Here is a 14,664-nt window from a genome sequence, read left to right on the forward strand (position 1 = left end):
TAGGTACTCCACTTTTGGGTGCATAGATATCTACAGTTTTTATACCTTCTGCTGGATTGACTGTTTTATCATTATGTAATGCCTGTCTTTGTCTCTCGTTACAGTCTTTCTTTTCAAGTCTGTTTTGTCTGGAGGTGCCTGGGTGGCTCAGTTGTTGAGCTTCTGATACTTGATTTTGGTTCAGGTCATGATCTCAGCGTTGTGAGATCCAGCCCCACATCAAGCTCCATACTGGGTGTGGTAGAGCCTGCTTAAGATTCTCTCTCTGCCCTTCCTCTCCCTCTCTTATTCTCTCCCCCTATAAAATATAAAATAAAATCAAAAAGATAAAAAAATTTTAAAAAATAAAGTCTGTTTTCTCTGATATAAGTACTACTGCCCACACCTCTTTTTTTCACTCTAATTGCATGGTAAATATTTTTTCCATCCCTTCACTTTCAGTGTGTATGTGTCTTTTGGTTTGAGACAAGTCTCTTATAGGCAACATAAAAGTGAGTCTTGCTTTTTTAAATCCATTCCACCACCCTATGTCTTTTCATTGGAGCATTTAGGTCATTTACATTTAAAGTAATTGTTAATGGGTATGTACTTATTGAAATCTTATTTGTTTTCTGGTTGTTTTTGTAGTTCTTCTCTTTTCCTTTCTTTTTCTCTTGCTCTATTTTGCAGTGATTGTAAGTTTCCATTGTGTTATGTTTGGCTTTTTTTCTCTTTACTTACTGTGTATCTATTAGAGATTTTGGTTTGCAGGTACCATGAGCTTCAATATATAAAATATTAAGTATACAACAATCTATGTTAAGTTGATGCTCATTTAAGTTCAAACACATTCTTTAAAAAAAACCTACGTTTTTTACTCCTTCTATCCTCTTCCATGTTTTATGCATATGCTGTTATATTTTACATGTTTTTATTTATAATTTTCTGATGTTTAATTAAGCTAATTTCTTTTCCACTTAAAGAAGTCCTTTTAATATTTCTAGTAAGGCTGGTTTCATGATGACAAACTCCTTTAACTTTTGTTTGTCTGGAAAATGATGTTTCCTTCAAATCTGAATAATAACCTTGCCAGATAGAATATTCTTGGTTTTTTTTTTCAGCACTTTGAGTACATCATTACTAGTGACTGTAATTTGGGCAAGGCACTGCTTAGAGTACTGTAGTCTCAAGTGCCCTTGATCTGGTTGTGGTCCATGCTGGAAAATGAAAGCTGAGAAAACTTGGGGCTGCTACCAACACCCCTTCATCTATCACTTGGTAACTAAAGCAGAATTGTCCCTCAGAGACATTGTTCTCACCCTCAGAATCAGAGCCATGACTTGGAGATTTTGCCCTATTGATTCTTGCTGTTATATTTATTACTTATATCTCTATTGTTAGCTCTTCTTTTTTTCTAGTGAGTGTCCTAATGTCCTAATTGGAGGCTTAGAAAATTAATTTAAGGTTAATCTTTTCTGACATAGCCATCTAGTGTTGTAAGTTTTCCTCTCAGCACTGCTTTATATAATATTTTTTATTTTGTTCAATTGAAAAAAGTTTTACATTTTGAGTTCTTCTTTGATTCATGGTTTATTTATGAGTATATTTCTTAGTTCCCAAGTACATGGGGATTTTCAAGATATATTTCTATTTTTAACTTCTAATTTTATTCCATTGTGGCCAGAGAACATACTTTATATAAGTTCCTTTAATTTTTTTTATGACAAAGAATATGGTCTATTTTGGTCAATGTTGTAGGTATACTTGACAAGTATGTGTATTTTGCTGTCATTGGCTACAGTACTCCATAAATGCCAGTTAGGTCAGGCTGGTTGATAGTATGGTTCCTGTTTTTGCTACCTTTATCTATTTTTTGTCTACTATTATATGGCTTATTGAGGAGTGTTGAAACCTCTGTCATTAGAGATCACCTCTTTCTCATTTCAGTTTTCAGTCTTTGCTTCATGTGTTTTTATTTTAAGATTTTATTTATTCATTTATGAGAGACAGAGAGAGAGGCAGAGACATAGGTAGAGGGAGAAGCAGGCTCTCCACAGGGAGCCCAATGCAGGACTTGATCCCAGGATGTTGGTATCATGACCTGAGCTGAAGGCAGACTCAACTGCTGAGCCACCGAGGCATCCCACTTCATGTGTTTAGATGCTCTGTGATTAGGTGCATAAATATTTAGGATTGTTATGTATTCTTAATGAATTGACCCCTTCATTGTGAAACAGCCTTCTTTATTACTAGCAATGTTTTTTTTTTTGCTGTAATGTGTCCTTTTTCTGATATTAAAATAGTCATTCCAACCCTCTTTTGATTAGATTTGACATTTCCATCCTTTTATTTTTAACTTATTTACAATTTTATATTTAAGGAGGGTTTCTCTCAGTAAGTAATTTTGGATCCTGCTTTTTAAAATGATCCAACTTCACCATCTTTGCCTTTTAAATTGGATGTTTGAATTACTTATATTTAATGTGATCATAGATATGGTTGCTATTGCTTTTCTATTTGTTTCATCTATTTTTATTACATTTTCCTGTTTTTCTATCTTCCTATAAATTATTTTTATTATTCCATTTCATAACATTTCATTCTTTATTAGCCATAATTTTTCTTTAAGTTCTACAGCACACATCCTTATCACAATATGCCTACAAGTAATATTATACCATGTCATGTGCAGTATACAAAACTTTCAACAGTATATTTCCATTTCATCTTCTTCTGGGCTTATGCTATTGTTGTCATACGTCTTCCTCATATATATATACTTCAAACCACACAATACGCTGTTACTATTTTTGCTTTAATCATATCTGTACTTCAAACCACACAATGTTACTATTTTTGCTCTAAGTAGTCATTTATCATTTACAGAGATTTGGGGAAAAAACTATTTTAAAATTACCCACATAGTTTTTATTTTTGTTGCTCTTTCTTCCTTTTTATGGATCCATATTCCTATCTGGTATTATTTTCCTTCTCCCTGACACATGTCCATTTACATTTCTTTTTTTTAAGATTTTATCTTTTTATTTATTGGAGAGAGAGTGAATGAGAGAGAGAGAGCACAAGTGGGGGAGGAGCAGAGGGAGAGGGAGAAGCTCCCTGCTGAGCAGGGAGCCTGACACAGGGCTCAACCTCAGGACCCTGGGACCATGACCTGAGCCAAAGGCAGACACTTAACCATCCGAGCACCCATTTACATTTCTTGTAGTACTTATACTGGTGATTTTTCCAGCTTCTATGAATCTGAAAAGGTGTTTATTGTGCCTATATTTTTAAAATATATTATCTCTGATTATAGAATTCTAGATTGACATGTTGTTTCCAGTACTTCAAAGCAGTTGCTAACTACATTTTTGCTTGCTTCTTCCTTTTTTTTCCTAAAAGCTTTTATTTATTTACTCATGAGAGACACAGAGAGAAAGGCAGAGATATAGGCAGAGGGAGAAGCAGGCTCCCTGTGGGGATCCTGATGTGGGACTCTATCCCAGGACCCCAGGATCACTACCTGAGCCAAAGGAAGATGTTCAGCCACTGAGTCACCCAGGTGCTCCTTGCTTGCCTATTTCTGACAAGAAGTCTGCTGTCCTTCTAACATTTTTCCCTCTGAACATTTTATTTTACTGTTTGCTTTTAAGATTTTCTGTTTATCTGAAGGTGGTACAAAATGTATTTGAAGAAAAAATGTTGAAACATTCTAAATTTGATGAAAAATTATAATTTTCACAAAGAAGCTTAACAAATAAAACATAAATAAAATTACACAAAGCGATGTGGTCAAATTGCTTAGAACTAGTGATACAGGTAAATATGATCCCTGTTACTCTATGTTAGCCAGAAGCACCGTATTTTTCATGAGTAGTCAAACTCTACATGTCTACAACCAGTTATTTTCCACCTCTTCCCCTACCTTATATGTTTCAACCACAACTCCAAAAGAAATAGACTAAAACTAAATAGCCATGTTCCTCATCTGATGTTCCCTATTTTAAAAAATAGCACTGGGGAGGGACTTAAGATGGGGAGGACCTTGGGCTTGCCTCATTCCATCAAACACAGCTAGATCAACAACAAATTATTGTGAACACCTAGGAAATTGATCTGAGTATTAAGAGAATCTGCACAATAGGAAGCAGAGATCATGGCAGGTAAGAGGTGCAGAAGATGTGAATTGGGGAAGAAAAAATCCACAGTGCTGTGGAGGAGAGGGGGCCTTTCCACAGAGAGAGGAGAAAGAGAGAAAGAGAGAAAGGAAGAGAGAGCAGTGCATGATGTCACACAATAAAAACACTTCCCCAAAACCACTGACTGGGAAATATGGAGGAACTGACTATCACAAGTTTTTACAAACAGGGGACCTCAAATTTTGAGGTTTTAGAAGTCCATACCATTCACAAGAGTCAAGCTGGGTGGGCAGCAGCACTTGGGGAGAAAGAGGGCAGAGGCCGAGGAGCAGACAATGGACAACTGTCCACTGGGATGGTGGGGGACATGGTGTAGGGATCCCCTGAGTTGCACTGGAAGAGAATGTTTCCCTTCCTGGAGTACATCTGAAAGAGGACATATTGCCTCTCCAAGAATAAAAGACCCACCAGGCACCAGTGAGTGATCGTTCATCAGCAAGTGACACAATCATGTGCAAAGGGCAGATAACCTGGTCTCATCTTTTTATGGTGCTTCACCATAAACTCCAAGCACTTGTGTGACCAGGCAACTGCTCTTCTGGGACCAAATAGCACCAGACACAGTGCTGTGAGGCTCTTCTCTAGAGGAGAGGAGGGGCTCTGTGCCTTGCCAGCTCTTTTAAGATTTGGAGTTTTAAATCCCAGCCATATGCCAGAGATAAAACACAGAAGAGTGTGGATCCAGGTATGTTGATGGCCTGGGCATAGACAAGTGGAGGGCACGGATCTGATGGAAGCCTTGGACACAAGAGGGGGACTGTTCACTTGTCTGTGAGGGGTTTCTGAACAGTGGTAGATGTGACTTTCCCTCATGGGGACAAGAGAGTGGTGTGATGAGTGGTCTCACACTAGCATGGTGGGACTTCATGGAACAACAGAGCTCCCCCCATTGGAGGTGGAGCCATTTACACCAAACCCTACTCCCCATGCCCTCCAGTGTCATCTTTAGTAGGGTTGGACTGACTGTGAGCCATTACAGCAGGTATCTCTCCCAGAGGACCAGCACAGGGCCCCCACATGCACCAGGTCTACTGGTCATAGAGTGCTTCAAAGTGTCAGTTCCAGTTCTGGTGGAAACAGGACCTGGTTTTTTGTTTGTTTGTTTGTTTGTTTGTTTCATCCCTTTGGAATCAGGTTTACAATTTTTGGCTTGTTGTTTATTTCCTTTTCTCTTTTTCGGATTAGGCTTTTTTCTTTTTATTTCTTTTTCTTTGGAATCAGGCTTATACTTTTTTGTCTGCTTGTTTTTCTTATTCTTTTTTCTTTTCTCATTTTTGGATCAGGCGTTGTTGTTTGTTTGTTTGTTTGTTTGACCAGGCTTATTTTATTTATTTATTTATTTTAACCAGGCTTATTTTAACAGACAAATCAAGACACACTTAGTTAAAGGTCCAAACACATCCACACTGAAAGCAAGGAAGAACTCTGCCAAGCATTGATCTGTGGGAAAGAACAACCAAAACCCAAAAGCAGAGTGCACACAGCATACACCATAAATATTTCCTGAAGTGCCTGGTCCTGTACAGTGTATGACCCCTTATTAATACAGCATTACTTTCAGGAGCAAGAAACATAAAAAGGTTTTATAATATGCAAAAGACACAAACCTAGATAAAGTGACAAGACAGAGGAATTCTCCCCAAAAGAAAGATCAGGAAGAAACCGCAGCCAGGAATTTTCTCAAAACAGACATAAGCAATACGTCTGAATAAGAATTTAGAAAAACAGCCATAACAACACTAACTAGACTAGAAAAAAAAAGCATAAAAGACATCAGAGAAACCCTTACTGCAGAGATAAAAGACCTAAAAACTAGTCAGAGTCAAATAAAAACACTATAATTGAGATACAAAATTAACTGGATGTAATCACAAAGAGGATTGAAGAAGAAAAGAATGAATCAGTGATATAGAAGATAAAACTATGGAAAATACTGAAGCTGAAAAAAAGAAGAAAACTATTAGATCACAAACATAGACTTAGGGAACTCAGCAATTCCATAAAGTACAATAATATTCATATCACATGAATCCAAGAAGAGCAGGAAAAGGGGACAGGGTTAGTTGAACAAATCATAGCTGAAAACTTCCCTAATCTGAGGGAAGAAAACAGGCACTCAAGTCCAGGAGGCACAGAGAACTCCCCTCAACACCAAGACAAATTATAGTGAAACCTGCAAAATACAAAGAGAGAATTCTGAAAACAGCTAGAGATACAAGGTCCTTAACCTACAAGGGTAAACACATAAAGTAAGAAAAAGACCTGTCCACAGAAACATGACAGGCCAGAAGAAAGAGGCATGGTATATTCAATGTGCTAAATGGGAAAAATGTGCAGCCAAGACTACTTTATCCAGCAATGCTGTCATTCAGAATAGGACAGATAGACAAGATTCCTTGTCAGGGAATCTCTGACAAGCAAAAAATAAAGGAGTTCATGAACACTATACCAGCACTGCTATAAATATTAAAGGGAACCCTTTGAGCAGAAAAGAGAGACCAAAGCAACAAAGACTAGAAAGGAACAGAGCCAATCTACAGAAACAATGACTTTACAGATAATACAATGACATTAAATTCATATCCTTCAATAGTTACTCTGAATGTAAATGGGCTAAATGCTCCAATCAAAAGACACAGGGTATCAGATTGGATTAAAAAAGCAAGACCCATCTATAGGCTGCCTACAAGAGAATCATTTTATTTTTTTTTTATTTTTTTATTTTTTATTTTTTATTTTTTTTAATAAATTAATTTTTATTGGTGTTCAATTTACCAACATACAGAATAACACCCAGTGCTCATCCCGTCAAGTGTACCCCTCAGTGCCCGTCACCCATTCACCCCCACCCCCCACCCTCCTCCCCCTCCACCACCCCTAGTTCATTTCCCAGAGTTAGAAGTCTTTATGTTCTGTCTCCCTTTCTGATATTTCTCACACATTTCTTCTCCCTTCCCTTATATTCCCTTTCGCTATTATTCATATTCCCCAAATGAATGAGAACATACACTGTTTGTCCTTCTCCGGTTACTGTGGCCAAGTTAAAAAAGGGTGTTGCCTGAGTTCTTCTCTGGGATTTTGATGGAATCTTGTCTCACATTTAGATCTTTCATCTATTTTGAGTTTATCTTTGTGTATGGTGCAAGAGAGTGGTCCAGTTTCATTCTTCTGCATGTGGATGTCCAATTTTCCCAGCACCATTTATTGAAGAGACTGTCTTTCTTCTAGTGGATCGTCTTTCCTCCTTTATCGTATATTAGTTGAGCATAAAGTTCAGGGTCCACTTCTGGGTTCTCTGTTCTGTTCCATTGATCTATATGTCTGTTTTTGTGCCAGTACCACACTGTCTTGATGAACACAGCTTTGTAGTACAACCTGAAATCTGGCATTGTGATGCCCCCAGATATGGTTTTCTTTTTTTAAAATTCCCCTGGCTGTTTGGGGTCTTTTCTGATTCCACACAAATCTTAAAATAATTTGTTCTAAGTCTCTGAAGAAAGTCCATGGTATTTTGATAGGGATTGCATTATACGTGTAAATTGCCCTGGGTAACATTGACATTTTCACAATATTAATTCTGCCAATCCATGAGCATGGAATATTTTTCCATCTCTTTGTGTCTTCCTCAATTTCTTTCAGAAGTGTTCTGTAGTTTTTAGGGTATATTTTGAGAACCATTTGAACGGTAAATGGTTCTCCAACCTTTTATTTTCAGGTTGTAGGTGTCCTTCTGTCTAAAATGAGTCTCTTGTAGACAGCAAATAGATGGGTCCTGTTTTTTTATCCAGTCTGAAACTCTGCGCCTTTTGATGGGGTCATTAAGCCCATTCACGTTCAGAGTTACTTGAACTTCTTCTTAAAGGGGAGTTTTAAGAGTCCCCCTTAAAATTTCTTGCAGAGCTGGTTTGGAGGTCACATAGTCTTTCAGTTCCTGCCTGTCTTGGAAGCTCTTTATCTCTCCTTCCATTTTGAATGAGAGCCTTGCTGGATAAAGTATTCTTGGTTGCATGTTCTTCTCATTTAGGACCCTGAATATATCCTGCCAGCCCTTTCTGGCCTGCCAGGTCTCTGTGGAGAGGTCTGCTGTTACCCTAATATTCCTCCCCATGAAAGTCAGGGACTTCTTGTCTCTTGCTGCTTTAAGGATCTTCTCTTTATCTTTGGAATTTGCAAGCTTCACTATTAGATGTCGAGGTGTTGAACGGTTTTTATTGATTTTAGGGGGGGATCTCTCTATTTCCTGGATCTGAATGCCTGTTTCCCTTCCCAGATTGGGAAAGTTTTCAGCTAGGATTTGTTCAAATACATATTCTGGCCCTCTGTCCCTTTCGGCGCCCTCGGGAACCCCAATTAAACGTAGGTTTTTCTTCCTTAGAGTGTCATTTATTTGCCTTAATCTGTCTTCATGGTCCTTCAATTGTCTGTCTCTTTTTTCCTCAGTTTCCCTCTTTGCCATTAACTTGTCTTCTATGTCACTCACTTGTTCTTCCACCTCGTTAACCCTCGTCGTTAGGACTTCTAGTTTGGATCGCATCTCATTCAATTATTTTTAATTTCTGCCTGATTGGATCTAAATTCTGCAGTCATGAAGTCTCGTGAGTCCTTAATGCTTTTTTCTAGAGCCACCAGTAGCTGTAGAATAGTGCTTCTGAATTGGCTTTCTGACATTGAAGTGTAATCCAGATTTTGTAACTCTGTGGGAGAGAGGGCTGTTTCTGATTCTTTCTTTTGAGGTGAGGTTTTCCTTCTAGTCATTTTGCTCAGTGCAGAGTGGCCAAAAACAAGTTGTATTGGAACACGGGGGAGTATCACTGGTCCGTCCAGCTGGTCTTCTGGGGGAGGGGCCTGCTGTGCTGATTTTCAGGTGTTAGCACTTGGGGGAGCTGCTCAGCCCCTGCCTGCTGCAGGGCTCAGCGGGGGTTGTTTACCCCGTGGGGCCCCAGGAGGAACAGCCGCAGTTGCTATGGCAGCTCTGGAAGCCTGGATTCAGCCTCCGCTGGAACTACGGGGCTCGGGGCTCTCGGTTCTCCGTCTGCAGGGCCTGGAGGCTCCGGGGCGGGGCCGCTGATCTGCTCAGCTCAGGGCAGGAGCGTCCTCGCTGTCCTGGGCCCTCCCGGCCTCTGCCTGTCCCGGGGGAGGCCGGATCCTGGGCTGTGTCCCGGCGCCCTGTGCTCCGGGGCCTGCGCTGGTGGATTCGCGCTCCCGCCCTGCAGCTCCCTCCCTGGAGCCGCTCCCGAGCCCCTCCGAGCTGCTCCGGTCGGTCCCCTCCGTGCGCGCTGCAGCCCTTAGGGAGCTCGGCGCACTCTCCCGGGGCGCAGGTGTCTGTTAGTGTCCCCGGGAGCCCGAGGGCATCCCCGCTCTCCTGGGTCCTGCTCCAACTCCCTGCGAGCCCCTTTCCGCCCGCCCGGGAAGGTTGGTGCAGCTCCTGCTCCTCCGGGACGGGGCTCTCCTGTCCTGGGGACACTCGCCCCGGCCTCAGCCCGGCTCCTCGCGGGCCCCTCCCTTCGGAGGCCTTTTGTTCCTTTATTTCTTTTTCCCCGTCTTCCTACCTTGATAGAAGCGCGGACTCTTCTCACTGTAGCATTCCAGCTGGTCTCTCTTTACATCTCAGGCCGAATTCGTAAATTTTCAGGATGGTTTGAAGGTTATCTAGGTAATTTGGTGGGGACAGGTGATTTGGGGACCCTGCTCTTCCGCCATCTTGCCCCTCCCCCCAAGAGAATCATTTTAGACCTAAAAACACCTACAGATTGAAAAGGAGGGTATGGAGAAGCATTTATCACGCTAATGGGCATCAAAAAAAATGCTAGAGTAGCAATCCTTATATCAGACAAACTAGATTTTAAACTAAAGACTGTAATAAGAGATGAAGAAGGACACTATATTATAAGAATTCTACCCAACAAGAAGATCTAACAGTTATAAATATTTATGCTCCTAAATTGGGAGCACCCAAATATATAAATCAATTAATAACAAACTTTAAAAAACGAATTGATAATAACACAACAATAGTAGGGGACTTTAACACCCATTTACAGATACAGACAGATAATCTAAGCAGAAGATGGACAAGAAAACAACGTCTTTGAATGACACAATGGAACAGATAGATTTAACAGATAAAGAACATTTCATCCTAAAAGCAGGTGAATATGCATTCTTCTCAAGTGCACATCGAACATTCTCCAGAATAGATCACAAGTACAAAAAGATCAAGATCATACCACACCTATTTTCAGACCACAACACTAAACTTGAAGTCAACAGAAAAAAATTGGAAAGGCCAAAAATACAGGGAGGTTGAAGAACTTCCTACTAAAGAATGAAAGTGTCAACCAGGAAATTAAAGAAAAAAAATTTTTTATACATGGAAGCAAAAGAAAAAGAAAACACAACAGTTCAAAACCTTTGGATTCAGCAAAGGTGGTCATAAGAGAGAACTATATAGTGTTACAGGCCTTCCTCAAGAAACAAGAAGTCTCAAATACACAATCTAACTTTATACTTAAAGGAGTTGGAAAAGAACCACACATGAAGTCTAAAACCAGCAGAAGGGAAATAACAAAGATTAGAGCAGAAATAAATGATATACATATAGGGGCACCTGGGTGCCTCAGTTAAACATCTGCCTTCAGCTCAGGTCATGATCTCGGGTTCTGGGATTGAGCCCCACACCAGGCTCTCTGCTTCTCCCCCTGCCTGCCTGGGCTCTCTGTCAAATTAATTAATTGATTAATTGATTAATTAATTAATTAAAATTAAAAACAGCATAACAGATCAATGAAACTAGGAGCTGGTTCTTCGAAAGAATTAACAAAATTGATGATTTTCATTGATAAACCCTTGACCAGACTCATCGAAAAAAAGAAAGGACCCAAATAAATAAAATCATGAGTGAAAGAAGAGAGATCACAACCAATACCACAGAAATACAAACAATTATCAGAGAATATTATGAAAAAACTATATGCCAAAAAATAGGGCATTCTGGAAGAAATGGATAAATCCCTAGAAACACATACACTATCAAAACTGAAACAGGAAAACACACACACACACAATAGAAAAATAAAATAAATAAAATAAAATAAAATAAGGAAAAAAAAGTTTGAACAGACCCATTATCAGCAAAGAAACTGAATCAGTAATCAAAAATCTCCTGACAAACAAGAGTCCAGGGCCGGATGGCTTCCCAGGGGGATTCTACCAAACACTTAAAGAATACCTATTCTGAAATGTTCCAAATATTAGAAATGGAAGGAAAACTCCCAAATTCCTTCAATGAAGTTGGCATTACCTTAATTCTGGATTTGGAATTAGGAAATAGGAATTTGGTAAAAGGAGAAATACAGGATAATATCCTTGATGAACATGGATGTAAAAATTCTCAGTAAAATACTAGCTAATAGCATCCAACGGTCTATTAAAATGATTATTGACCATAGCCAAGCGGGTTTTATTCCTTGGCTGTAGAGGTGATTCAACATCCACAAATCAATCAATGTGATACACCACATTAATAAAAGTACAAGAACCATATGATCCTCTCAGTAGATCCCAAAAAAGCATTCAACAAAAATAGCATCCTTTCTGATAAAAACCCTCAACAAAGTAGGGATAAAGGGAACATACTTCAACATCATAAGGTCATATATGAAACATCCAAAGCTAATATCATCCTCACTGGGGAAAAACTGAGAGCCTTTCACCTACAGTCAGGAACAAGACAAAGATGTCCACTCATCATTACTATTTAACATAGTACTGGAAGTCCTAGCCTCAGCAATCAGACAACAAAAAGAAATAAAAGGCATCCAAATGGGCAAGGAAGAAGTCAAATTTTAACTCTTTGCAGATGACATGATATTCTATGTAGAAGACCCAAAAGACTCCACACAAAAAAATGCTAGAATACATGAATCCAGCAAACTTGTAAGATATAAAATCAATGCACAGAAATCAGTTTCATCGACAAATACCCATCATTTGCTTCCCCGTGGATGGAACTGGAGGGTATTATGCTGAGTGAAATAAGTCAATCGGAAAAGGACAAACATTATATGGTCTCATTCATTTGGGGAATATAAAAATATAAAAATTAGTGAAAATATCAGTGAGGGTGACAAAACATGAGAGACACCTAACTCTGGGAAATGAACAAGGGGTAGTGGAAGGGGAGGTGGGTGGGAGGTTGTGGTGACTGGGTGATGGGCACTGAGGGGGGCACTTGGCGGGATGAGCACTGTTATGCTATATGTTGGCAAATTGAACTCCAATAAAAAAATTATAAAAAAAACAAGTTTCATTTCTATATGCCAATAATGAAGCAGCAGAAAAAGAAATTAAGGAATTGATCCCATTTGTAATTGCACCAAAGACAATAAGATACCAGTTTATTTGGAATAAACTCAACCAAAGAGGCAAGAAATCTATACACTGAAAACTATTATGAAAGAAATTGAAGACGATACAAAGAAATGGGAAAGCATTCTATGCTCATGGACTAGAAGAACAAATATTGTTAAAATGTCTATACCACCTAAAGCAATCTACATATTTAATGCAATCACTATGAAAATACCACCAGCATTTTTCACAGAGCTAGAACATGCCATCCTAAAATTTGTATGGAACCATGAAAAACTTGGAATAGCCAACACAATTCTGAAAAAGAAAAACAAAACTGGAGGCATCACAATTACACTACAAAGCTATGTCATCAAGACAGTATGCTACTGGCACAAAAAGAGACACATAGATCAAAGGAACAGAATAGAGAATCCAGACATGAACCTTCGACTCTATGGTCAACTAAACTTCCACAAAGCAGGAAAGAATATCCACTGGAAAAAAGTCTCTTCAACAATGGTGTTGGGGAAACTAGACAGAAACATGCAAAAAAACAAAACTGGACCACTTTCTTACACCATACATAAAATAAACTCAAGATGCATGAAAGGCCTAAATATGAGACAGGAATCCATCAAAATCCTAGAGGAGAACACAGGCAGCAACCTCTTTGATCTCGGCTGTAGCAACTTCTTACCAGACACATCACCAGAGGCAAGGGAAACAGAAGCAAAAATGAACTACTTGGACTTTATTAGTCATCAGCTTTATAAATTAATTTCTTTGTTCTAAGTAAATGCAAATTGAAGTATTTAGGGACAAAGGGGTATGATATCTGCAACTAGTTCTCAAATGGTTCAGGAAAAAATTAAATTCACATATCTGCATACTTAACCATTTTCAATATAGCCCATCATGTATTACAGCACATTTACCTTATTGTGATCATATTGCTGACATTAGTAAACTAGTGGCCAACTAAGATCTCACCTAGCCACTAGCTTGCTCCTCATTGGAATTTCAGGCTGATAAGTGCTTGGGGTTTTGAAAACAAAAGCATGTTTCTCAGATATGCCTGGGCTATGCCTCCCATTCAGGCAATGATTGGTATTTTGTTACCAGAAATGGGCTTGGCCAAATATTGTGGTATGATGCCCTATATGCATTTAGCTAAGTGAAATTCAAAAGTTTCCAAAACCACACCAGAGAGATTGAGCATTAAAATGAAAGGTTAGAACTAATTTCTAGTGCTCAGAGGGAAGAAAGTCAACTTTGCACTAAAATCATTGGTCAATAGAGTGCTGAAGTTACCTTAAGAATCTTTTTAGATGGCAATAGGCAAGAAAAGATCTCAAAATAGTAACTGACCTCCAAGCCCAGGTCGTAGTCGGTTGTCATAGCCATCCAGAAGACGATCTAAGATTCTGGTGAATATAGTGATGTTGTCAGTGCTGTCATCAGGAATATCTGGGGCATGCTTAGGAGAGAGTCTGAGACAGTGGAAGAAAAAGAGATAAAAATATAAGAATTCTAAAAGGAAACAATTACATGGTTAAACACTTTAAAAAGATTTCCATCAAAAGAGTGGGCCAATTAAATAGCCTTGTATCTTAACCAAATCAGCACTTCCTATTCATCACAACGATTATCTGTAATAAAAGGCAGATGGTCAAAATAAATAAATTAATTAATTAATTAATTAATTAATTAATGCAGGCAGATGGTGGTCACTATACTTGAGCTCTTACTTCAGCAATGGCAAGAGTTTAACCAAACATGCTCTACCCCCAACCTAGTACTGAAGAAATACAAACAGCAATTGTTAACAGAAGGTGTTTGGGAACAGTACCCATCATAAAGTCATTCACCAAGGAGCACCTGGGTGGCACAGTTGGTTAAGTGTCCAACTCTTGGTTTCAGTTCAGGTTATGATCTCAGGGTCATGAGATTGAGCCCTGGGTTGGGCTCCACACTTAGCCCAGAATCTGCTTAATACTCTCTCTCCTGTATCCCTCCTCTACCCTGCCTAAATAAATAAATAAATAAATAAATAAATAAATAAATCTATCTTCAAGAAGAAGTTATTCACTAAATTGTGTACATGAATGGTCCTCAAAATTTAAAAAAGAAAATT

The 14,664-nt window shown here is 38.9% G+C and overlaps 1 protein-coding gene across 4 annotated transcripts in view; it reads right to left on the reverse strand.

The window, feature by feature from the left end:
* The window catches only part of GABRA3 (gamma-aminobutyric acid type A receptor subunit alpha3), a 323,693-nt gene that overhangs the window by 191,014 nt on the left and 118,015 nt on the right, over window positions 1-14,664 (reverse strand). For all 4 annotated transcript variants that reach the window (XM_055338646.1, XM_055338645.1, XM_055338644.1 and 1 more), the window contains exon 3: window positions 13,899-14,020. In XM_055338646.1, coding sequence (XP_055194621.1) covers window positions 13,899-14,020 — 122 coding nt within the window. The remainder of the gene's footprint in view (window positions 1-13,898; window positions 14,021-14,664) is intronic.

Source organism: Nyctereutes procyonoides, unplaced genomic scaffold (genome assembly GCF_905146905.1).
Source record: "Nyctereutes procyonoides isolate TBG_1078 unplaced genomic scaffold, NYPRO_anot_genome, whole genome shotgun sequence".
Lineage (NCBI taxonomy): Eukaryota > Metazoa > Chordata > Mammalia > Carnivora > Canidae > Nyctereutes > Nyctereutes procyonoides.